The following is a 24,752-nucleotide window of genomic DNA, read 5'->3' as shown; positions in this document are numbered from 1 at the left end:
TAACCCTGTATGGTTGTGATATGATTGCTACCATTGTTGCACAGCCTGTCTCAGGTTAAACCCTTCGTGAAACATAATCAGATAAACAGAGAACTGTTTTTAATATCTAGTTAGACAGTCATAAGGAAAGAACAGAAATAAACTACTTCAAAGTAGATTTTCTTCAGGGCTAAATGATGTGGTATGAAATCGGTGCATAGACTCACATACTCGCCGATACTGATACCAGTGTTTTAGGCATTATGGGATGCTTTTCAGGTACTGGTATCGGTATTGAAACAACTCTAATGAAAACATGTGCAGGGTTATAAGTTCATGTGCTTAACACATCTCTCTGTGGGTCACATATTAAAGTTATAATAAGGGCTCATCTGCTCTCCTCTCTCGTGTGTGTGTGCGCACACACACACACACACACACACACACACACACACTGCAGGGCCTTATCTGAGAGGGCCTGCTGGATCTGTTCTGGCTCTACAATGATAACACTGTGCCAGGTCTCCTGTGTACTGGGCGGACTGTGTTTGTGTGTCTGATAGGGCGGGTGTATAATGTGTGACACACACTTTTGGATTTCCCTGTTTTAAAGAACAAGGGCAGCAGGCAGAGCAGCATGCAAACACAAAGACTAGATCTCATAAGATGTCAACCACAGGAACACATGATCCATTCCAAAGGTTTGATCCAAGCATTAGAAAATAAAACCACATCCATCACAGCAAACCTGGCTTGTTCTGCACAAGCCTGCAGGGCCTTTTCTCTCTACCTGTTGGAGGAATCTACTCCCATGGGATTTCTCCACGGAGCCTCTCGTCTGTGTGAGCAGCAGAGACACAGCTGAGTATCTATATGACACCCCCCCAGCCTAATGAGTCATGGCTGATCAGAATGCCCACTCAACTTTGTTCTGAAGGTTTCTCTCTACTGAACCTTTAGCACTGTTTTAACTATACATATATGTTCTATATCTATGGTTGTAACCCTTAGTACAGTCCAAAGCATCTATTACTGTCCTAACTAATTACTACAGTTGGATCTTGAAGTATTACTGAGCAGTTTCCAAATAATGTGTTTACTGGGGTAGGGAACTAGACAGTCCCAGTTAAGATGAATGCAGGGACATGTGTTTCATATAAGGCTGGATGTTAGCAGTGAAATGTACATGTGGTTGGAATTCATTCATCCAACATACAATTCAATCAGTAGCCTTGATAACTGCTTAGCTAAATGTGATATGCAGCTATTCCTCTTCATTGGCACACAGTCCCCTCCGCTTTCGTTGGGTGTCTGACGCACATCCAACGTGCACATGAAGGCAACATAAGCTTTAGTGATGTTAGCCAGTGCTGAGCGGCCCCAGCAGTGCATCATGCTAAAGCTAGCTGATGCTAATGTGTTTTAATATGCCCGTATGGTAGACGTTTAGTAGCATTGCTGCTAGCCATTCAGGTAGACACATTAATTCAAATTAATGAAACTTCTGAACCATTTTAGATGTAAAATGTACAGTAACATTACACAACAAATACAGAGAAAGGACATGTCCAACAGAGGAGTGGCGAGATGCTGTACCTTCCAATAACTGGAGATTTGCTACCATTCATGGTGTTTGTTCTTTCCCATGGCTTCCTGGGCATGTCTGCAGAAAAAGGAAACACATATGAAAACCAAACTTCTCTACCCATGTGACCGGATGTCCCAAATCAAACAGCTGTGATGAAGTGATTGCTGTGGATCAGGAGGGTTCCCTCTGACACTCACCTGGTGTGCTACAGGCTGACACTTTAGGGGTTGTGTTGATCTCGGCCCCCTCCTCCTGTTGGACAGACAGACAAGGGTCAAAGGTCAAACATGAGTCCCCCTCAGACGGAGATCAGGGAGTTTCTCCTCAGACTGCATATCTTCAGCTGTGCTTATCAGTAACACAGATAGCAAATGTATCAAATGCTGTGAAATAATAAAGGGGTTACTAATTTTACCTAATAACACCCCCCATGTATCTATACTTGCATCTTTTTTCATTGAGGTGTAGATTATAATTGTGCTACTAATGTCCCATGGCGGCGATGCTACACCTGTGTAGTGCAGGTGATTTGTGACAACCTATAACCCATACATTGACTTAGCCGTTGTTTTCTCCCTTTTAAAATCAGACGCTGATGATGAAAATAAGTTAAAAAAAAACCCGTCAGAAGTCTTACTCTGTAGTTTAGGCCAATTAAGTGACTACAAGTCAACACCTCATGCAGATGTTTGACATTAAAAGCCTTCCAGGAAAGGGAGTGATTTTGCTCCGTGAGCTGCTGGAAGACATTTAATAATCAGCTGGAAGTTAGCTTACAGCTGATCAAAAAAACAGCCAAATGGAAGTGACTGGAGACTGGTGAGTATGACATGTTGTACTGATGGGATAAAAAAATATGATAAAACACTATGATACATTAGAAATGAAGCCTGTTTAAATGCAGGTCTGGTTTTCTCTGCAGATGTTAGGGTATGTGAGAGTAGTGATTAGACTGTGTGTAATGTATCACACTGTGGACAGGAATGTAATGAATGTGGTACAGCCTGTACACTGAGGAAACCATGGCTGTTACTACACAGAGGAGTGTTTGTGTGATTCAACAGTGAGCTGTGAGTAAGGCTATTTTAGACCTAAATAAACAAAATGTAGCCAGGACAGAAGCTGGTACTTACTGATCTCTGGTCAGGTTCAGGTGACGAGCCCTTCTCTGCAATTCTTCTCCTGTGAGATATAAAGTCCAGATACAGTTAAACTCAAGTTGAATGAAAGTATTTTTCTAAAGGAATTCAAAGAGCCCATCGGGCACATGGCGTGTAGCATATATACGTACACATTCTCGTCTTGTTGTTTTTCTACTCAGCATAAACGCTGGCTGTTCATTCTGACATTTAGAGCACAATGCTGTATTTTCAAAGTGAAAACACCCTGTTTTGGGTACCTTTTATTATTTGAATCTGCTATTCCTGACATCCAGTGAATACACATGGAATGTAGCAGTATGATGGGCCCTAAGGTAAGGACCAATGGGATCTAATGGGAATCTAATGTCACCACAATATAAATCAATACAATTCAGATTAAAATAAGGAAACCAAAGAATGTTTATATCAAATTATGAAAGTATATGAAACAAGATCTGGATTTCATCAGAAACCGTACGGCGGCCTTCCCAGAGCCTCAGGTGATTGGCTGCAGGGTGCAGCGGCGGGGGGAGTGTCACTTAAACGGCCCATTTGTGTGACGTCCTGCTGTGTTCTTTAACCCCCCCAATGTAGACTTTATATTTCACAGTTATTGACAGCGTTGAACTGTCTGAATGAAGTCGGTTCTCCTTCTGCAAAAATGTAAACTGAAATGATTTGAGTCCATGTTGATGTTTTATTTTCTTTCTTGTTGGTTTCTCTGGCCTGGTAGTGTAGTCTCTGGTAAGTTTTGGGTTCTCCTTGAAGATTTGAGTTTTTATTAATGTTCAATTACCAAAATTATTTTCCACTGCTTATTAATGTTTAGGTTTGTGTTTAACCCTGATCTGGACTGGTTGTAGCTCCATCTGCTGGGATTAATGTGCTAGTTGTGGATGACTAACTCCACCTGTGCTGTGCATAACTAAACCCACCTGTGTGAGGAGTATTGGTTGTAGTATTAAACCCACCTGTGTGAGGAGTATTGGTTGTAGTACTAAACCCACCTGTGTGAGGAGTATTGGTTGTAGTACTAAACCCACCTGTGTGAGGAGTATTGGTTGTAGTACTAAACCCACCTGTGTGAGGAGTATTGGTTGTAGTATTAAACCCACCTGTGTGAGGAGTATTGGTTGTAGTACTAAACCCACCTGTGTGAGGAGTATTGGTTGTAGTATTAAACCCACCTGTGTGAGGAGTATTGGTTGTAGTATTAAACCCACCTGTGTGAGGAGTATTGGTTGTAGTATTAAACCCACCTGTGTGAGGAGTATTGGTTGTAGTACTAAACCCACCTGTGTGAGGAGTATTGGTTGTAGTATTAAACCCACCTGTGTGAGGAGTATTGGTTGTAGTATTAAACCCACCTGTGTGAAGAGTATTGGTTGTAGTATTAAACCCACCTGTGTGAGGAGTATTGGTTGTAGTATTAAACCCACCTGTGTGAGGAGTATTGGTTGTAGTACTAAACCCACCTGTGTGAGGAGTATTGGTTGTAGTATTAAACCCACCTGTGTGAGGAGTATTGGTTGTAGTACTAAACCCACCTGTGTGAAGAGTATTGGTTGTAGTACTAAACCCACCTGTGTGAGGAGTATTGGTTGTAGTATTAAACCCACCTGTGTGAGGAGTATTGGTTGTAGTATTAAACCCACCTGTGTGAGGAGTATTGGTTGTAGTACTAAACCCACTTGTGTGAGGAGTATTGGTTGTAGTACTAAACCCACCTGTGTGAGGAGTATTGGTTGTAGTACTAAACCCACCTGTGTGAGGAGTATTGGTTGTAGTACTAAACCCACCTGTGTGAGGAGTATTGGTTGTAGTACTAAACCCACCTGTGTGAAGAGTATTGGTTGTAGTACTAAACCCACCTGTGTGAGGAGTATTGGTTGTAGTACTAAACCCACCTGTGTGAGGAGTATTGGTTGTAGTACTAAACCCACCTGTGTGAGGAGTATTGGTTGTAGTATTAAACCCACCTGTGTGAGGAGTATTGGTTGTAGTACTAAACCCACCTGTGTGAGGAGTATTGGTTGTAGTATTAAACCCACCTGTGTGAGGAGTATTGGTTGTAGTATTAAACCCACCTGTGTGAGGAGTATTGGTTGTAGTACTAAACCCACCTGTGTGAGGAGTATTGGTTGTAGTATTAAACCCACCTGTGTGAGGAGTATTGGTTGTAGTACTAAACCCACCTGTGTGAGGAGTATTGGTTGTAGTACTAAACCCACCTGTGTGAGGAGTATTGGTTGTAGTATTAAACCCACCTGTGTGAGGAGTATTGGTTGTAATTGACTGTGCATACGCTGAGGAAGGGCACTGTCCGAAAATTCCGCTGCATGGCAATAAACTATCAGATTGGAGTGCTGTCCTAGTAGCTTTATTTATGACTGACTGAATGTGCCATATGTGTACATTCTGAGCTTGAGATATAGATGGACGGAGGGACGGATAGATAGATAGATAGATAGATAGATAGATAGATAGATAGATAGATAGATAGATAGATAGATAGATAGATAGATAGATAGATAGATTTGATCTATAATGAAGCTAATAATATTATGTGACAATGGGACTCTACCTTCTGGCCAATAGGGCACTCATCTCCTCCATAAGCCCTCCTCCTCCAGGCAGAAGGCCGTTGCCTCTGGCTTCAGATTTAGCCCCTCCAGCCCCCAACATGGCTGCTGCCAGAGCAGCCCCTGCATCGTCACTCTGAAGGGATACAAGCAACACCTCTTTACATTCACACGGAAGTATCAACCTGGTACTGAACTGAAATCATATGATTGGTCTTTTTTATGTTCATCCTATATCAGAAAATGCATAAATATAAAAAAAATGTTGTGTTATTTCATTATACACACAAGCAGACGTGCAGTGTTTTACAGGAAGTGCCTCCTCTGAGTCTGATGCACAGATGGTGACTGTGTGTGTGTGTGTGTGTGTGTGTGTGTGTGTGCGCGCGCGCACGTGTCTGTGTGATGATTATGAAGATAATGTGTAAGGGCTGTGTGTGCACATGCAGCTAATAATGTGTAATAATGTGTTTATGTACTATAGCTTGTATGGTACCGATATGAAGAGCTATGTGAGTATAGACATGCGTTGTCAAGCCTTCCATTGATCAGACAACCAATCAGGCGCTCACCCTTGGCACTTTGCGCAGTTTGGCTCCGGCGAGGGCGGCAGCCAGTCCTGAGACGGGACGCTCCTCGGCAGGGCAGAAGAGTCCGGCGGGAAGGGGAGGCGCTGGGGGAGGGAGGGGGACTCCAGGAGGAGGGGGGGGACATGGGGGAGGAGGGGGGGTCCCACCTGGAGTCAGTGTAGGAGGGAGTGGAGGAGGTGGGGGAGGGGGAGGGTGGCCGGCTGGGGTGGAGAGGATGGAGGTCACAGTGGAGCTGGGTGGCAGGGGTGGAGGTGGGGGAGGGGTGGGGGTGGTCAACACTGGGGTCTGCACCAAGTCTGTTGGGGGGAGGGGACAAAGGGTGGGGGATGGGCAAAGATGGAAAATGAAGTTCAAACTGTCACTTGTTAGGAAAGCATCACAGAGTCATTCAGTTTTGGTCTGCTCCCTCCCTCCCTGCAATCTTCTGCTTAGTCTGGATGGATGGCAGTTCATTTACTGGATAATCACTGGATAAGCGTTCCAGCGGATGTCCCTCACCTTGCAAAACTCAGTTTGTTTTGTGAAACAACAACAACCTTGTAGCTAGCGAGCTGCACGCTGAACATGTCAAGTTTAGAAGAAGATGTGGACGGTGTAACAAGGCAGACCTGCTTGGTTCTTTCAGGGAATGATTGGAAAGATTTACTAAGAATATGTTTAGGTCATCTCCTCTCTAACTGGGAGGTTTTGGGACTGATTGGTGGGATTGCTGTGGACAAAGTACACACAGAGATACACTGGTAAGAGATAATGAGGTTTAACCATGTATCAGCTCATTTAAAGTAGCTATGAGGAACTTTGAATTGTTTCTGAAACTGTTTAGTTTTTCATCTGCCACCGTCGCTACGTCCAAAGCTCAGCCTCGCCCAGGACCATTGTGATTGGTTTAAAGAAATGCAAACAACATAGAGCATTTCTTTCGCCTATCCCAGAATGCATCTGTGGTGAAGCCAGCCTTACTCCATAGCGCTGTGGAGACAGAGCTGGCTATGAGAGACTATCTTCTTGTACTGTATACTTATAGCACTGGAAGACAAACCTGCTAAAACAGTCTTCTTTAACAGGTTACACCACTGTCATTGAATCTGTGGTGCAATAATGAAAATGGAATACAACATCATGCCATATCATATCACAGCACATTGTATTTGATCAACATGCAGCATTAGTGACAGGGTCCATAGTTCAAACAGGACTGGGCAACATGACAAATGTGGTTAGTTACATAGTTACACATGGTTATTGTACTGAAAATAGATATCAGTATATTAAATCTCAACACTATCTGGAAGGAATACATTCTAATAAATGGAGCAGAGACATTGAGAAACACACACACACACACACACACACACACACACACACACACACAGTGCATTCGTATTAATCCTAATTCATAGATGCCTAAAAAGGATTTATAGAAGAACGTTTATAATCTGATAAATATACGTTTTGTTCCCTTCAAACTAATTAACCAGATGTTTACTAAAGTTATTATAATAATGAAATATAATTACGTTGCTCTCAGTTCTCATCACAGACTTCGATTCATGATCAATAATCTATGGTGGAATGTGAACATGCTGAGCTGTGATCAATATTAAAGGGGGACCTCTGAGGTCAGAGGTGAGTAGAAAAGCTCCCGAGGCCAATCAGAGAAAGGGAGAAAAGTCAATGGAGCACAGCTATGTGTATGTGAATAATTCTGGTGAAATGTTTGTTTTTGTTTCCAAATAAATATCAAATAGACAGACGTGCCATGCTGTAAGACCAAACATGTTTCATATGCAATGAAGAGTCGTCAGACAAATGGACGTACATGCAGTTTATGAAATCAGCCAGGCCTGAGCAACAGCCACTTCATCCCACAACCATCAGTGAGCAGCTGTTTTAATGAACAGTTGAGGAGAAGTGTGGTTACAGCAGCCAGGGCCGACACGTTCCTCCTCTGACACCATCAGCGTTGTTATGGGACTCACTTTGTGCTGTGGCCCGCTCAGTAGTAAGCTAACAGTGTTCACTAGCCCCTGTGTTAGTGTGTGAGTCAGAAAGCAGTGAGACACAGAGGGGACAAAGCCAGTGAGACAGAGAGACAAGAGTGTGGACTGGAGGCCTTACCCTGGGGCTTGGGTTGACAGGAGGAGCCCCCCTCTGGGCCTGTAGCTGTGTCCGGCTCCCCTGGCCCCGACAGGCCCAGGCCCACGTGGAGGGAGAGGTGCTCAGCAGAGGCAGAGGCAGCGGCAGCAGCAGCAGCAGGGGGCGCTGTGGAGGGAGAGGGCACACCAGGAGCCTGGGATGAGGAGGGGGAAGACGAGACGAAGGAGGAAGACGGAGGGGGAGCTTTGGGGGAGGGGAGAGGGGGCGGGGTAGGTGGGGGAGGCGGGGTGGGGCAGGCGTTGCCGATAGGGGTGTGGCTGTGCAAGACGGTCACGGGAGAAGGTGCAGGGAACATGGGTGGGCCGTTGGGGGCCGGAGAGGGGGGCTTCTGGGTGAGAGGGGAAGGTGCTGCAATAGGGATGAGCGGCCGCGGACCCGCAGCCTTCCCTGGGGGACTGCTTATCATGACAGGGGGTGAGGGGGGCAGGGGAGTGAAGTTGCTCGCTGACCACACCACAGACTTGGGTGGAGGAGGTGGGGCAGGGGCGGGAGCCAGAGCAGTAGGCGGGGCTTGGGGGAAGGCTTGCTGTCGCCTCGGGACAGTGGCGTAGTGAGGCAGGACTGGGTGGAAGGCAGAACCAAGAGAGGTGGCGAATCTGGAGGCCGAATGCCTTAGAGGCGGGGTTGGCGGCGTGGTGGAGGAGGGTGAGGGCGTCCCGGGGGCTGGGTAGGTGGGCGTGGATGGGGATACAGGAGTGGAGGACGTCCTGCTGTACTCCTGAGGCATGGGAGTGTACAGGGTGCTTTCGAAGGCTAAATGTACGCCACGCGATTGGACAAGCCAAGGACAAGACAAGACAGTAGGGAAGGAGTGACGGACGGAAGGAAGGAAAGAAGCAGCCGTCATGCACACAGAAGGGAAAGACAGCAGGTCAGGAAAGAGAGAAGGAAGTAGGGAGGGAGGAAAAAAGAGAAGGGGGCAGATGAAGCAGGAAAAAACAGCACAGAGCTATACCAAAGTCTTATTCCAGGCTGTGTGTACTTTGTTGGGCTGAAGTGATGCGTCTACGTTAGTGGACAGGTGTTAGCACTGTGGACAGAGCCAGAGACACGCGAGACAAGAGAGGACAACACAGCACAGATGCTTTAGTGTAGACCTAGAGTCCCATTAGACTAACGGCAAACACATATGGGAAAATAATGTCATTGTGATTTCTTTCCTGATCTTCCTCTATCTTCTTCCTTATCCCTGTTCATCTCCTCTTGGTCAGTAACAGTATTGTAACAAATCACACAAACTGAAGTGCACACCGACGACGGCTCTACCACTCTTGTTGTAAACTTAACCGGTCCTGCTTCAGCTTCCAGACTGTGGTTGGGACATTGATGCTCTCTTCAGGGTTAACCCCCTTCACTTCACAGGACACAGGTTTTAATGAGCTGCAGCGTTTATTCAGAGACAAACTGAAATCTACACTATACATTTACTACCACACTGAAATAACTCAACATCTTCATTTTGTCTCAGGACATTTTACAGGTAGAGGGTGGTCTTGACGTAGGCTTCTCTATCTATAAAGTGTCCTGTGATAACTTCTGTTAGGATTTGACACTATAAATAAAATTGAACTGAATTTTGTGAGAGGATTAGGACTGTAGTCAACTATAGATCTTGATCGACCAAAATTCTACCAACTCTTCAACCAATCGATTGGTTGATGGGGAAAAAATACATCTGCACGTTATCTCTAGATGAACTAAATCATCTACAGAGCTACAAACATGAGGTGGGCGCAAGGAGGCACTGAGCATGTATTCTGCACTGAGCGCTGCACGTTTGTTTCTGCTCAATGATATTGAAGAATGTTCAACTTTGGATAAAAGGCTGCACTCGTCACTCTCACTTTTTACCCAGCTGTCCAATCACAGTGGAGGAAGGGCAGGACAAGACCAACTGTCGCATCCTAGATGTACAACAACGGAGGAAAAGGAATACAGCTGGTCTGTAAATATACATTTGTCCTCTCTCCCTGCGTGCTTCAGCCTTCCCTTCATCCAGAGCGAGTACTCCACCTTGTGCCCACATTTTTACTTCCACGGATATTCCATATCATAGCAACCAAACACTTTGGTGGCACTAAGCCTTATGAATGTAAGACCAAGTAACACCTGATGCATCCCCTGACTTAAGCTCCACCATGACGCTCACACTGGTGGTTTTGAGTGTCTATTGGATGGATTGTCCTAAAGTTGTTGATCACTTGACCTTCTCCAACATTTTTTTTTTTTTTTTACAATACTTTGGTTTATGACCAAAAACATCAGCCTCAGCTGTACTTTGTGTTCAGTGCTAATTAGCACATGTTAGCATGCTACCAGGCTAAACTAGGACTGTGAACCTGGTGAGCAGCTTAACTTCATCATGTTAGTAGCAATTAGCTAGAAGCTTGGTTGTAGACTCTTAGTATCATTATATATGACTCCAGGTCAGGTGACGTGTCTTGTCATGTGACGGTACAGTGGGCAGCGGTGGGGGGGTCACCAGGGTCAGGTTCTCACCATGGATAATTCATTTCATAACTAAAGGGCTTCATAAAGCAGTGTGTCATGTCATTTAAATCCCTCCTCTGTTTCATCATGTGTCTATCCTTGTTTGTCTGTGTACAGCTGTAGCGCTGAGCATAGCCGCCCATGGAGCAAGGCGCTGCCACATGTCTTCTGTGTGTGTGAGGATGATGTAAACTTGTTAATCATGTTCGCATTCTGCTCCACTTCCCTTTACCAGTGATGTCATTCTACCCTTTTCTCTAGTCCTTAGGCCTGCTGCACACTGGCTGCGTGGCGTGAGCGTGGCGTGTCTGTTGCGTGTCAGCTGCATGGTGTTTTCTATGTCTTTTCACACCAGAAAGGTGTCTGATGCGGAGCTGCTGCTGCTAGCCTTGTCTGGACACATGGATGTTTCCCATAAACATAAATATATACTGATCTGATTACAGCAAAAACAACATCGGCAGTATTGACGGCAAAATAGGCTACAGAATATTTTGTTCTGTATTGACAGGTGCAATATTTGAAAATCAATAATTATTATTATTTTTTTTAAATTACATTTATATCTTCATTTATGTCAAATCCTTGAGACTTTCAAACAATTTATTAAATGTATTCGTGTCAAAATGACATATATACATCTTTTCCTATTCTATGTTGCCTGGAAACGCTTCCAACACGCTTGTGTGTTATGTGAAAAATAGGCATCAGTTCTATTTCTAGCATGCACGCGTTTTCGGTGCGGCTCGAGCTGCGCCTGAGATGTGCGTGTCACGCAGGCAGTGTGCATGCTCTCTAACCTGTTATCATTGGAGCCCAAATACAGTCAGGTCCATAAATATTGGGACATCGACACAATTCTAATCTTTTTGGCTCTATACACCACCACAATGGAGTTGAAATGAAACGAACAAGATGTGCTTTAACTGCAGACTTTCAGCTTTAATTTGAGGGTATTTACATCCAAATCAGGTGAACGGTGTAGGAATTACAACAGTTTGTATATGTGCCTCCCACTTTTTAAGGGACCAAAAGTAATGGGACAGATTAACAATCATAAATCAAACTTTCACTTTTTAATACTTGGTTGCAAATCCTTTGCATTCAATTCCAGCCTGAAGTCTGGAACGCATAGACATCAGCAGACGCTGGGTTTCATCCCTGGTGATGCTCTGCCAGGCCTCTACTGCAACTGTCTTCAGTTCCTGCTTCCTCCCTTCAGTTTTGTCTTCAGCAAGTGAAATGCATGCTCAATCGGATTCATGTCAGGTGATTGACTTGGCCATTGCATAACATTCCACTTCTTTCCCTTAAAAAACTCTTGCTGCTTTCGCAGTATGCTTCAGGTCATTGTCCATCTGCACTGTGAAGCGCCGTCCAATGAGTTCTGAAGCATTTGGCTGAATATGAGCAGATGATATTGCCCGAAACACTTCAGAATTCATCCTGCTGCTTTTGTCAGCAGTCACATCATCAATAAATACAAGAGAACCAGTTCCATTGGCAGCCATACATGCCCACGCCATGACACTACCACCACCATACTTCACTGATGAGGTGGTATGCTTTGGATCATGAGCAGTTCCTTTCCTTCTCCATACTCTTCTCTTCCCATCACTCTGGTACAAGTTGATATTTATCTCATCTGTCCATAGGATGTTGTTCCAGAAATGTAAAGGCTTTTTTAGATGTTGTTTGGCAAACTCTAATCTGGCCTTCCTGTTTTTGAGGCTCACCAATGGTTTACATCTTGTAGTGATCCCTCTGTATTCACTCTGGTGAAGTCTTCTCTTGATTGTTGACTTTGACACACATACACCTACCTCCTGGAGAGTGTTCTTGATCTGGCCAACTGTTGTGAAGGGTGTTTTCTTCACCAGGGAAAGTATTCTTCGGTCATCCACCACAGTTGTTTTCCGTGGTCTTCCGGGTCTTTTTGGTGTTGCTGAGCTCACCGGTGCGTTCTTTCTTTTTAAGAATGTTCCAAACAGTTGATTTGGCCACACCTAATGTTTTTTGCTATCTCTCTGATGGGTTTGTTTAGATTTTTCAGCCTAATGATGGCTTGCTTCACTGATAGTGACAGCTCTTTGGATCTCATATTGAGAATTGACAGCAACAGATTCCAAATGCAAATAGCACACTTGAAATGAACTCTGGACCTTTATCTGCTCCTTGTAAATGGGATAATGACGGAATAACACACACCTGGCCATGGAACAGCTGAGCAGCCAATTGTCCCATTACTTTTGGTCCCTTAAAAAGTGGGAGGCACATATACAAACTGTTGTAATTCCTACACCGTTCACCTGATTTGGATGTAAATACCCTCAAATTAAAGCTGAAAGTCTGCAGTTAAAGCACATCTTGTTCGTTTCATTTCAACTCCATTGTGGTGGTGTATAGAGCCAAAAAGATTAGAATTGTGTCGATGTCCCAATATTTATGGACCTGACTGTATAAACGGACACGCCACGCAGCCAGTGAGTAGGAGCCCTTATTCTTATGACAGGATTTAATATTTTTGTTCAGGGTTGATACTACAGTATTTAGTATATTAGCATACACTATATCCTAATTAATTAATTAATTAATGCTTGCTCTTGGGGGGAATTGTTGGGTCCCTGTAAATTATAGAGTCAGGTCTAGACCTACTCTATCTGTAAAGCATCCTAAGATAACTCCTGTTGTTTGACGCTATAAATAACATTTACCAAATTAATTACTGCATTGGACAATAAGCCACAACACTGACATAATATTAATGTTTCTTTCTCAAACTTTATGTTTTGAGGGTTTATTCCTATTTATTTAATCAGCTGCTTCAAGTCACAGGCGTCTGACCAGGAATATGAGCAGGAACACATTCACGTGAACAACAGCTGAGCAGCAGTCAGCTGACAGATAATGTCTACAGCTCATTTATCCTCTCCAACTGGAGTTAATGCTCATCCCCACTTCCACACCACTACACACACACAATCTCTCTCTTGCGTCTATTTTTTATTAACCCAGATTTGTTCTTCATGCTTTACTTCTTCCTGTGCCAACTTCCCCCACTCTACACCTCCACACTGACTATCTCTTCCTGCGTCACTCATCGTCTGCTCCTTTCACTAAACTTTGACCTTTCCCATACTTCTTCATCATTCCTTTCATCCTCTCTGTAGCTCTGGGCAGGTCATGTGACTATGAGGCCGCAGCTTTGCTCTGCTCCCCAACAACTAACACACGATCACAACGCAGTGATTACACGCAGAGATGGACACGTGCACACATGCACACACATGAGAAGACAACAGAGCCACACTGCAGCCAAGCTTCTCGGCACCAAACCAACGTCAACATAAAAACCATAGCTCCACCTCAAAACATCGAAATAAAAGAAAGAATAGACAGCTGCATGTTCTTTACACACAGACACACACACACACACACACACACACACACACACACACACACACACACACACATCCCCTGTGGGTCTCGATCTATCACAGCTCCACTTTAGAATCTGTGTGTGTGTGTGTGTGTGTGTGTGTGTGTGTGTGTGTGTGTGTGTGTGTGTGTGTGTGTTGGTGTGAAGTGTCAGAAGTTATGTGTGTGTGACTGGTGCAAGATGTTTCAAAAATAATGTACTCAACCCTAAACTCACGTGCAAAGACTAGCACGCCCCAGTGATTAGCAATCTGTTGTTAGCGCCTGTGCAGCCCATGGGCAGATGAGCAGAGTGAGAGCCATACTGTAGCTTAGCACCGACAGCGGAAGCTAACCGTTCTAGCACTGAGGCAGAGAGCTGCTCTTATTGGAAAGCATGCTCATCTAGACTGAACATATTACAGCTCAACATTTAGATCATGTTAAAGTTCAACTGGCCGTGTCCCAACTCCACACTACATATTGAATCCAACCAGGGTCTGAGCACGTACACTTCACACTGAAGACACGGAATGAAATATATACTCACAACACTAATCCTGCAAATTAAAAATCGCTTGATTTTGTGTTGAGTGTGTTGATGATGCAAACTATTTTCCCACTATGCTATGCATATCATTTGAAGGCAAAACAGTACTAAGACTGATAGATACTAATTAATGAACTGATGTATAATACAGTTAGGATACCGTTTGGGGAATGGGGACACAACTCACTCCAGAGTCAGCTTCACACAAAGATTATTACTTTAGAGTAAGTTCGAAAAAAACGTAGAAACTACCTCCATTCATAAAGCTCCCTATTCAAACATTTGGCTTGCAGCATTTTCTTTGCATAAGAATGATCTGCTGTGTTTCAATCAATTGTTCAAAGTAGCACAAGAACATGTTCATGTTTTACCATATCATTAATCAGCAAAACTCGGCACATTCCTTTCGTCCAATAGTGTTAGAGACTCAAAATGTATGTGTGTGTGTGTGTGTGTGTGTGTGTGTGTGCATCACTCACCGGCGTTGGAGATGCGTCTCCCTCTCTCCCAGTCCTGCTGCTCTCTGTCCAACTGCTCCTGCTGCTCCCTGTCAGTCTTCTCCAGCAGCTCCCGCTCACTGCGCTCCTGCTGCTCCAGGCGCTCCCGCTCAGCCTGCGCCTCACGCTCCTGACGTTCCTGTTCCTGACGTTCACGCTCCTGACGCTCGCGCTCCAGCATCTCTCGCTCTAGGCGCTCCTTCTCCTGACGCTCTCGTTCCTGATGCTCCCGCTCCATCTCCTTCTGCCTCTGCAGCTCCTGAAGCTGCCTGGAGGAGGAGACAGGAGACAGGAGAGGAGAGGAGAGGCGAACAGAGGAGACAGGAGAGGAGAGGACAGGAGAGGAGAGAGAGGAGAGAGAGGAGAGGAGAGGGAGGAGAGGACAGGAGAGGAGAGGAGAGGGATGAGAGGAGAGGGATGAGAGGAGATGAGAGGAGAGGAGAAAACAAATTAATGCAAAACTCACAACATATGAATCTATTGTGTCTTCTGAAATGTCCCAATATAACTTGTGTTACTCGAGACCAGTCCAGAAATATATATAATATTGAAGTAAAGACAGGCAGAATGAGTAAAAAGGAGTACATTAGTGTGGTATGTGTTGACATATGGGCAGTTACTGTTGTCTTAATAGAAGTCATTAAAAACACACAGCGAGGACTGCTGCAAAGCAAAAAAAACAAGAAAACAGAGGCCAAATATATTTTCATTTGTGTTTTATTTGATGCCAAATCATTCCATGTGATGTTAATGATGTTGAAGCATGGTGTGTTCAGGGAGCTTTTCATGTGCTGCAGATTCAGGTTACACCACTGGGTGTCAGCAGAAGGACGGTGCATGTGTGAGACTCAGCAGCAGTGCAGCGAAACACAGCAGTGTGTTCTTGTGACAGAGAGGCAACCTTTACTATATGTGAGATCTGCTGAAAGAGCTGTTTCGATCCCTGAGGGGAAACTGGGCTGATGTTGGTTTGTTCCAGAATATCAAATAAGATGAAGTGCCAACAGTTCCAGAGGTTATTTAGATACTCCATGACACACACATACACACATATACACATATACACACACACACACACACACACACACACACACACACACACACACACGTTCCTGCTGCACCAGTGGGTGACTCAGGACCCACTAAATCATGTCAAATACACAGGCACACATACCTACATCGAAATTAGATTCCTGTCTCATACTTTTAATCCTGTGTTGTTTGTAAGAGCCAGAAGTCTTATGTTGTACACATTTGTCTCTGTATTTATTGTTTGTTTATTTCATATTAATGTTTAATATGTTTATGTATGCACAACCAAGGCAAATCCCTTTTATGTGTTACTTACTTGGCATTAAATCCTTTTCTGATTCGGATTCAGGGCTTTCTAGATCGGGCCTTGCTAGAACGTCCAGGAAGTATGTCCAGTAGATGGCCAGGTAACGTCCCGGACGTCAGCACCACTTTCATTTTGGAACTATTTTGAACTATAACAGGACATCTTGATTGGACGTTCAAACAAACCTCATTAGTCTGAGCTGTCATGATTATGTGAAAGATGTTTATGGATGTACCAGGATGTCAAAAAATTTGAACATTATAAAGTGGTAAATGAAAGAAATTTGAACAAAGAAGATGACTAATCTATGAAAGTCAGTCAATAAATGTGTTATGCCAAGTCTTTTAACAATCAGGTATGGTCATCCTTCTCTGTGCCCTCCTTTACACACCTCCACCCAGTGGAAATGATCTTATCAGTGCATTTACCTAATGCAGTCTTTGGTTGCATTATTATTATTAAAGTGAATTTAGGTAGCACCAAAGCTGATTCTCTCAAACCCAGAGCTTAGCTGTGACATGGCTGCAGAGGGCTCAGATCCACCTATCAGCTTCACAGGATTGTCATGAGCAATATGATGCAAGGGAAAGGTGTGAAGGAGATTTCAGAAAGTTCTTTTTATGTCTGCTAAACCTCCATCTCCCTTACTCCCCTGTCCTTTTAATACGAGAGTGAGCATAGCATGGGATGTCCCTATCAAAGTCTGTCTCTTTCTCCATCGACATAGAAAGAGAGATGGATGGAGAAAGACAGAGAAACTATAACATTATACACACCATGGCACCATCCTGACCCAATATAAACACACACACACACACACACACACACACACACACACACACACACACACACACACAGTGTCCCAGTTCTCACAGTGTCTCAGTGGTCCATTAATGTAATTACAGAAACACAGGGGTACGCTGGATTTACGGCCGATGGAAGCGTGGCAGGGTCATGTCTCTGAGGACTCTATCCAGTCTCGTCGAGGGGCTTCCCTCATCTACAGTAATATATTTTCTCTCATGGAAAGAGTCCCTGTGGGATCCTCTGCACTGTAAAAGCAGCAGAACATCTTCATACAGCTCAAGATGTAATGTTGTGACAGTAGTAAAATCTAATCAGGCAGATCAGAGCGGGTTCCACATTTCTTTATTCATGTTTTTTTATTCATATTCGTCATCGTACGTCAATTATTGCAATGCAGCAATTAGTTATAAGTTACAACTGTCTTTGACAAGTCAGGTTTGAACAGCTCTGTATGCTCATGTGCCCCATGTATTCACACACACACACACACACACACACACACACACACACACACACACACACACACACACACACACACACACACACACACACACACACTCTATGTTGGAATTAATCCACTGTAAATGACTTTTACAGCCACCTTTCATGTCTTCATGGAGACAGATTTGATCAGAGGATCCCTTTAAGAATATAAATTCCAGAGCCGACAATGTTAATATGAACTAAGAGTAATGAGCATCGTTTCATGTATTTTGTCACTTCCAGAGGACTAATGCAGTGACTCCTACATGCCTCCCCTGCCTGCACTGTCTACATATTTCCTGCCTCTGATGGGTGGACCTAAAACAGGTTCCTCTTCCCTCCAAGTCCCTCTCTGCCTTGCAGGGAAACGGCAGGATTCAAAGCTGTGAAAAGCCTCATACACGGTTTAACTGGCGTCTTACTCTCCTCCTGACAAGAGTTGCCAGGGAAACCGTTGCTAAGGGAGCGTGGGCTGTGGCAGGGCCTGAATCCCAACATGCACATAGACACATGGGCACATGCACATTTATTCCTTTCCTCTTTGCATTAACCCACAGGAGTTGAAGATACTCTGAGGTAGAGTAAGAGAGGATTTGGGGCAATAATGGAACATCAAATGGCTTATTTTCAAAATTAAGAGCCAAGAAAGGAGGAAGGAGGTGTACTGCATGACAGAATGCAAATGACATTATAATAGGATCTGCAGTCAAAGGGTATAAAGATCAAAGGTTTGCAAGACCCTCAATACCATTTAATTCTTTCAGTTGAATCGTTAGGAGTGAATTCATTAGCTACAAAAATGAAATAATTCTGCAGTGGAGATAAAGCTGAGCGATTTATCCAACCAACCATTTGACCTAAAACATCATAATGAACCAAAACAACTGTTAAGATATCCGTTTACACTGACACGTGACATTAGGGGAGCGTGTATGTGTCATTGGCAGGTGTGTGGATAAGAGATTGAGAGGCTGGAAGCAGTGGCAAACACCAGCACACCAGGTGCTTCTACAGAGAGAACAATACCGAGGACAAAGATGCTGAAAAGACTATTCTTGTTTTCCCACATCACAAACTTTTGTAAATACACCTTCAAAACCTGAACTACAAAAACAAGGAAGAGCAGGGCTGGTTTGGCGAGGACGCAGACGGAGCGGATGCCAAGCTACGGCATGGTCCCGAGGCAGCCTTCTTCACACGCTAAACCATGCAGATTCTGGGCGAGTCAGTTTAACACAGCACCAACCTCTCTAGAAGTAGGAAAGACATACAGTAGGGAGAACGAGACAGGGGGATTCATGTTAGCGGCTAGGTTAGCCTTTAGCAGCTGTGTTTAGTTGTGTAACGAGCCCAGGTTAGCTTTAGCTGTTTGTAACACAACACAGTGGGAACGTGGGTGCTGCAGTCGCGTTTCTGGGGTCTTTTTTTAAGCTTGTTTTAAAAGTCTGTGAGTGGGGGTATGTTTGTACATCAACCACAGATGGTGCAGTAATGTTACTGTGTGTGAGCTGCTGTCCGTGTCACCCAGGCCGTTTTACCTCCAGAGGGAATTCCCAAAAGTTTTCTAAACTGTTGTTTACATTCACTCCGAGGCTGACCGGCAGCCCCAAATTTGTCTTCAAAAGACGACGAGTGTTGGATGCTACTAACTCCTCTCGTCTTTGAAACCCATACCCTTCTGGTTTTCTCTTTCTTTCTCTGTGCAACGTTCAGCAGAAACAGCTCATTAATATCCATGCAGGGCTCTAACACAGCACGTGTCTTTATGTTGCCTTGAGATGAAATTATGTCACATTCAGGTTTTGCCACAAGTGACAACTGTGCTAAATCTCCAGGGGACACTGAAGTGTGGCCAAATCAGTTGGCCAGCTGGACTCAGTGGCTCGCCTGATTGGCTCACAGAACCAGGAAATGTTGCATGAATGGATAGGAGCCCAGATGGACCATATGGACATACTGTAGTGAGGATCCAGTCCAAGCGCACACGCACGAGCATGCACGCACGTGCGCACACACACACACACACACACACACACACACACACACACACTCGTGTCAACTGTCCCACTAACATTAAAACCCCAACCTTGTTATAAAAGCCAAGCTAACATATTGGTTTCACAGATGTTTCTGTGTGTGTGTGTGTGTGTGTGTGTGTGTGTGTGTGTGTGTGCTACCAGCTAACACTCTCTGTCCTTACTATGTCTCCATCCTCACTTCCATTCAAGACCATGTAACACATTTCCTCTCTGTTCCAACACACACTGCCTTGTTCCCACGCACCACACAGCTATTTATACCACAGCCTATTATTTCCAGCTCATGTCTTTTTAATGAGAGTTGAGAGTAGCACCCTGCATTTGTGAACAGGTGCTTTATCTGCACTCAGTTGTCCTGCTCCACTCTGCTTAATCCATCTGTGTCTCAATGAAAAGTTATATAGGAGGAAGATGAGTACAGACAGTGAGGAGGAAAAGAAGATGTGCATCATATTTTCCACTAAAGAGACCATTGAACAGTCCAGCCTCTCCATAGGTGAATAATCTCCATGTGTACAGAGTGAGCCAGAGGATGACTGTGGAAGTGGCTGAACATGTGTGCCCACTGAGGACTGTTAGCTCATCTTATTTAATGAGGCCGAGAGGAACATCCCTCTCCCTCATCCATATCTACAATTCTTTCTTTTCACTTCCGTCTTCCATATCAGGCTTCACGGCTCAGTGTGACACATGATGAGAAGCATTACTGAAGTACGATGTGGCCAAACATTAGCTGCCATGTTATAAATCATTTGACAAACATCTTAGGCAGGTTATTTTCCCCATTACAAGCTTTGTGTTTTTACAATGGGCTGACTGTGTAGACGCATATTCTTTAGACATTGTTCCAGCCAGAGAAAGCCCAAGCAGACCTCTTTCCATAGTGGGACAGAGGCTGGCAGCTGGTTCCATTAACTAATGATCTGGAGTGATATATGTCAAGCAAACTAACTGTTTGATCATTTGCAGTGCCGTGAAGGCTGGTAAAATTAGATTTCTAGAGTAAGCCATTTTGGAGCAGTGTAAAAGGAGGTGGGACAGTTACACTAGTTAGATACAGATAAAGAGAGGTTGGTAACAGGTCAGACACATTTACAATGTCATTTATGTAGCAAATTAAAATCCTGGAAATGCTTTGAAGAAGGTTTATGATTCAAAACTTGGATTCAAGAATAATTTGAAAGAGTCTGTGTACTCCCTGTGTTACTGACAGTGAAACAGCTGCTCAAAAAGAACCTGACAATGGCCATCAGACCTTCCACATCTTCCAAAGCCTAAAGGGTGTCAGCTTTCCTTTTCAAGAAGCAGAAGTGTGCTGCAGATCCAACCATTCTTTCATCCTCGTCTCACTGTGCTCCACGCGGGCACACACTGGCCTCTGTATCAGCAGACCACCTCCATCACTGATCCCCCCGCTGTCTGTCTGCCTGTCTGCCTGTCTGCCTGCCTGCCTGTCAGTCAGCTGCTGCTGCTATGAACCGAGGGGGAGAGGGGAGGAGAAAATGAAGTTCAACAGAGACAAAAGGGTGAAAGTGAGAAAGCAAAAGATGGAGGAAAAGAAGAAGACAGGGAGAAGAAAGGGGGGAATCCATCAGGCACTCTCAGACCAGAAGAATGCTTCACTACTCCTGTGTGTGTGTGTGTGTGTGTGTGTGTGTGTGTGTGTGTGTGTGTGTGTGTGTGTGTGTGTGTGTGACGGAGAGAGAAAGAAGGAGAGAAACAGAGAGACTGTGTGACTGAGGGGTCACAGAATGAACATGAGTTTTAGAATAATCCATATTTTAGCATCCCTCATCCTGGACAGAATCTAACTTCTAATAAACTTTTTGGTGGACGTTGGTTTGAGAAAGTGACCCAAGTGGCGGGACAGAGAGGTGTGGGGCGATACTGGCTCTGTGTTTGTTGTGTTTGGATAGGATGACCATCAAAGCCACGTATGGGAGCATCTGCATTCATGATGTTTCTCCTTGACTCTGATGTTACGTTATGTTAGTGTTACGTTGCCATTCATGACATTACGATGTGGTGAGCAGCAGCTGGCCTTTATCTGACCTGCTTACTCAATCAGTCATCATTGATTTGATTGATGATGAACTGATTCTAAAGTTAGATGTTTACGTATCTCTGTGTGTGAATATAGTTCTGTTCAAGATGCCCATGGCGCCTATGTTTGCATGTGAGAGTGCGTGTAGGCAATTCATTCTCATAAATCCTTGAACAAGCTTTCTGGTGAACAGGTTCTAAACCTTGGCCAACAGCTGGCCTCCATTAATACAGCTGTGGGTGTATGTATGCAGGTATGTGTGTGTTCCAGAGCCTCATTGTTACCTGAGGGAAAGAGTGGCCTTGTATGGGGAAGAAAAAGAAATGTGAGTATGCAAGGCTTCGTCTGAGTGCATGTGTGTGGGACACTGATAGATTGGTTTTGAAAACAAGGAAAAGAAATAGAGAAATGAAATGGGAGAAGAGGGAGGGACGCAGATGGAAGAAACAATGGTGTCTCCAAATGGACGTGATCTTTTGTCCTTACCTTCTCTGCAGCTCCATCTCTTCTGGCGTGGGGCCATTCTGAACCTGGGGGCCCTGTCTGGGCAATGTGGGGCCTGTAGGCGACACACACACACACACACACACACACACACACACACACACACACACACACACACACACACACACACACACACAGAGCTCCTGTTAGACATTTAGCTGACATCCTTATTATAACTGACTATTTCAACACCCCAAACACAGCTCTACGGTCAAAAACAACAGGAAATAAGTGAAGCATGAGCTCACCCAGCACCAACACTATTTTAAATAACAGTAGCCTATAACATCAGTCAGTTCTTAATGGAAAGATTAGTTTTTACACATGAAATTAAAGTACAGTATGTTAAAAATGTGTTGCCACTGTGTTGTGTCAAGTGATTGTCAGTGCTCATGTTTCATATAAGAGCACATCTTAAATCCTTCCCCCTGCATACACAACAGACTGCATGAGCATGTCGATGTATGTGGACGCTGATCGTTTCTGTCTGGGAGCTCAGGGACAGTCTGTGTTGGTCAGCTTGGTCACATTAGTTTCTGGAGCAGCACAGGAGCAGAGACGCTCCCAAAGTACGTACTGTGAAGAATGGGTCCTTTCAGATTACCAAATGTATTTATGCTATGTTTTATAGAGCTGAAAAGATTAGTTGATTAAGCAATTAGTCAAACAGAAAGTTCACCGACAACTGCTTTGATAAAAATAATGAATCACTTCAGTCAAAATGCCATACATGTACTGCTTTGTCAAATGTATGTTTATACTTAACAAAGTAAGGTCAAACATTGGCACTGGTCTAAAAATGTCAAAGGGTACTCACACCTCTTCCCTATATCAGCACAGATCTCATTAGAGCTGTGTGCTGCCTGACAGTGTCTTCAGTGGTTCTACATGAAAATGCACCAGGTACAACAGGTGGTAGTGTTTGTCATGTAGACAAACATGGCGGCCACTGAAGCGCAGCAACCCATTGATTGACAACCCAAGATTGTCACTGCTACGTCACCCGGATCGTTGGTCTGATTGGTTGAAGGACTATCCAATTGCGCCCAGAGGCGTCTGAGTGGCGTCCGTTGGTGACGCCCCTTTGGAAATGGGCTGTGAATGAAGCTTGCCCAGACCCACTCTCAGTTACAGCTGAGAAGGGTCTGGGGTCAACCAGGCTAGGCCTAACCTGAAGGATCAACACAAATACAAATACAGCTTTCTGTGTTTCCATCTGCTTCTCATCCACTTCATATCAACCTATGAGCCTAGAACTGAGCAGCTCTTCTGCAAAGACGAAATAAACACACACACACACACACACACACACACACACACACACACACACACACACACACACACACACACACACACACAGATGCTTCTGGGTCTGGATGGAGAAGATTTGACTTCAGTTAGTATTCAGCCAAGTGTTAAATGTCTGAAGCGACAGAAAGAGATGAAGCAGGCTGAATCTGGGCTGCAGCCAGCCTGATGACTCTTTCTGAATACCAACGTGCTCACACACACTGACCCTAGTTAACACCATCATTGGTGTCGGCATTAGCTACTTTTCCACAGGAGAAGCTCAGACACTAACAAATCTCTTATGGAACCTTTTCTCACTCTTCGTTATTGACCAATGTTGAAAACATGCAGGTTTGTGAGTGAAAAGACACATTACTCTGTAACATAACTCTGAGAGTGGCACCATAAAATGATCTCACAACACTCACCAGTCAATGCCCTGTTACCATCCCATAGTTCACATTAATAAACATAAACATGTGTCTCATGCAGAAACATGTTGGCAGCCAATCTGACCTGTGGTAGAGATCAGTCTGGAGTATTTACAATAATGCACAGCGTCTCCAGGGAACACAGAGCTAGCTCTCTATCTGCCATGCTTATCCAAATCATCTCATCTTATTACCATCTTGACGGGTTCCTTCTTGTATGGGCTCAGTTGAAATAGTATTGAATTACGCCCACAGACAGCCAATATCTGCAACTGTAATTGCTGACATGGTCTCTCGTCTCAGTCTTCCGCTGCCTGTGGGTGTAATTGCGTTACTGTCTGCTCTAATAGCTTACTGTATGTGCTAATGACAGAACACAGGCAGCAGCCAACAGGGCAAGAGACAAGACTTAAGATCAGATAAACAGGCCTGCCATTCCTATTAAACATCTTATTATCAATAATTTTATGGAATCTCACTTCTAAATGTTAACGTCACAACAGCCACTAGACCCAATGACTCTCAAGGTGCCTTCAGTAATTTTCCATTCTCGTCAAATGGAAGTTCTTACAAGATCAGAATTGATTTAATGACCCAAGACAACAGCACTTAGACTTGGTCCTCTTCCAAAAACACAATCAGACACAATACTGGGAAAGACAGGGCAGAGAGAGAAGGCATGAGGTAAAGCTAAAGGGAGGTATTCACAGACCGAAGAAGACAGAGAACAAGGACAAACTGTTCATGGGACTAATGTAAAAAAAAACAACTGATAATGACGTTTTCAAAGTCATACACACACATACACACATACACACAGACA

General features: G+C 44.3%; 1 protein-coding gene across 1 annotated transcript in view; it reads right to left on the bottom strand.

The window, feature by feature from the left end:
* enah (ENAH actin regulator) overlaps nt 1-24,752 on the bottom strand; it is a 108,735-nt gene that overhangs the window by 7,879 nt on the left and 76,104 nt on the right. Inside the window, exons 4-10 of the mRNA XM_078274988.1 lie at nt 22,191-22,263; nt 14,975-15,261; nt 5,864-6,177; nt 5,294-5,427; nt 2,701-2,749; nt 1,765-1,819; nt 1,576-1,642 (exon numbers count right to left, since the gene is read on the bottom strand). Of these exons, the coding sequence (XP_078131114.1) occupies nt 1,576-1,642; nt 1,765-1,819; nt 2,701-2,749; nt 5,294-5,427; nt 5,864-6,177; nt 14,975-15,261; nt 22,191-22,263 (979 nt within the window). The remainder of the gene's footprint in view (nt 1-1,575; nt 1,643-1,764; nt 1,820-2,700; nt 2,750-5,293; nt 5,428-5,863; nt 6,178-14,974; nt 15,262-22,190; nt 22,264-24,752) is intronic.

The sequence above is a fragment of the Sander vitreus genome, chromosome 18 (assembly GCF_031162955.1).
Source record: "Sander vitreus isolate 19-12246 chromosome 18, sanVit1, whole genome shotgun sequence".
NCBI lineage: Eukaryota > Metazoa > Chordata > Actinopteri > Perciformes > Percidae > Sander > Sander vitreus.
The sequence above is the reverse complement of the archived record's forward strand: the minus strand, read 5'-3'. Positions and strand labels throughout refer to the sequence as shown.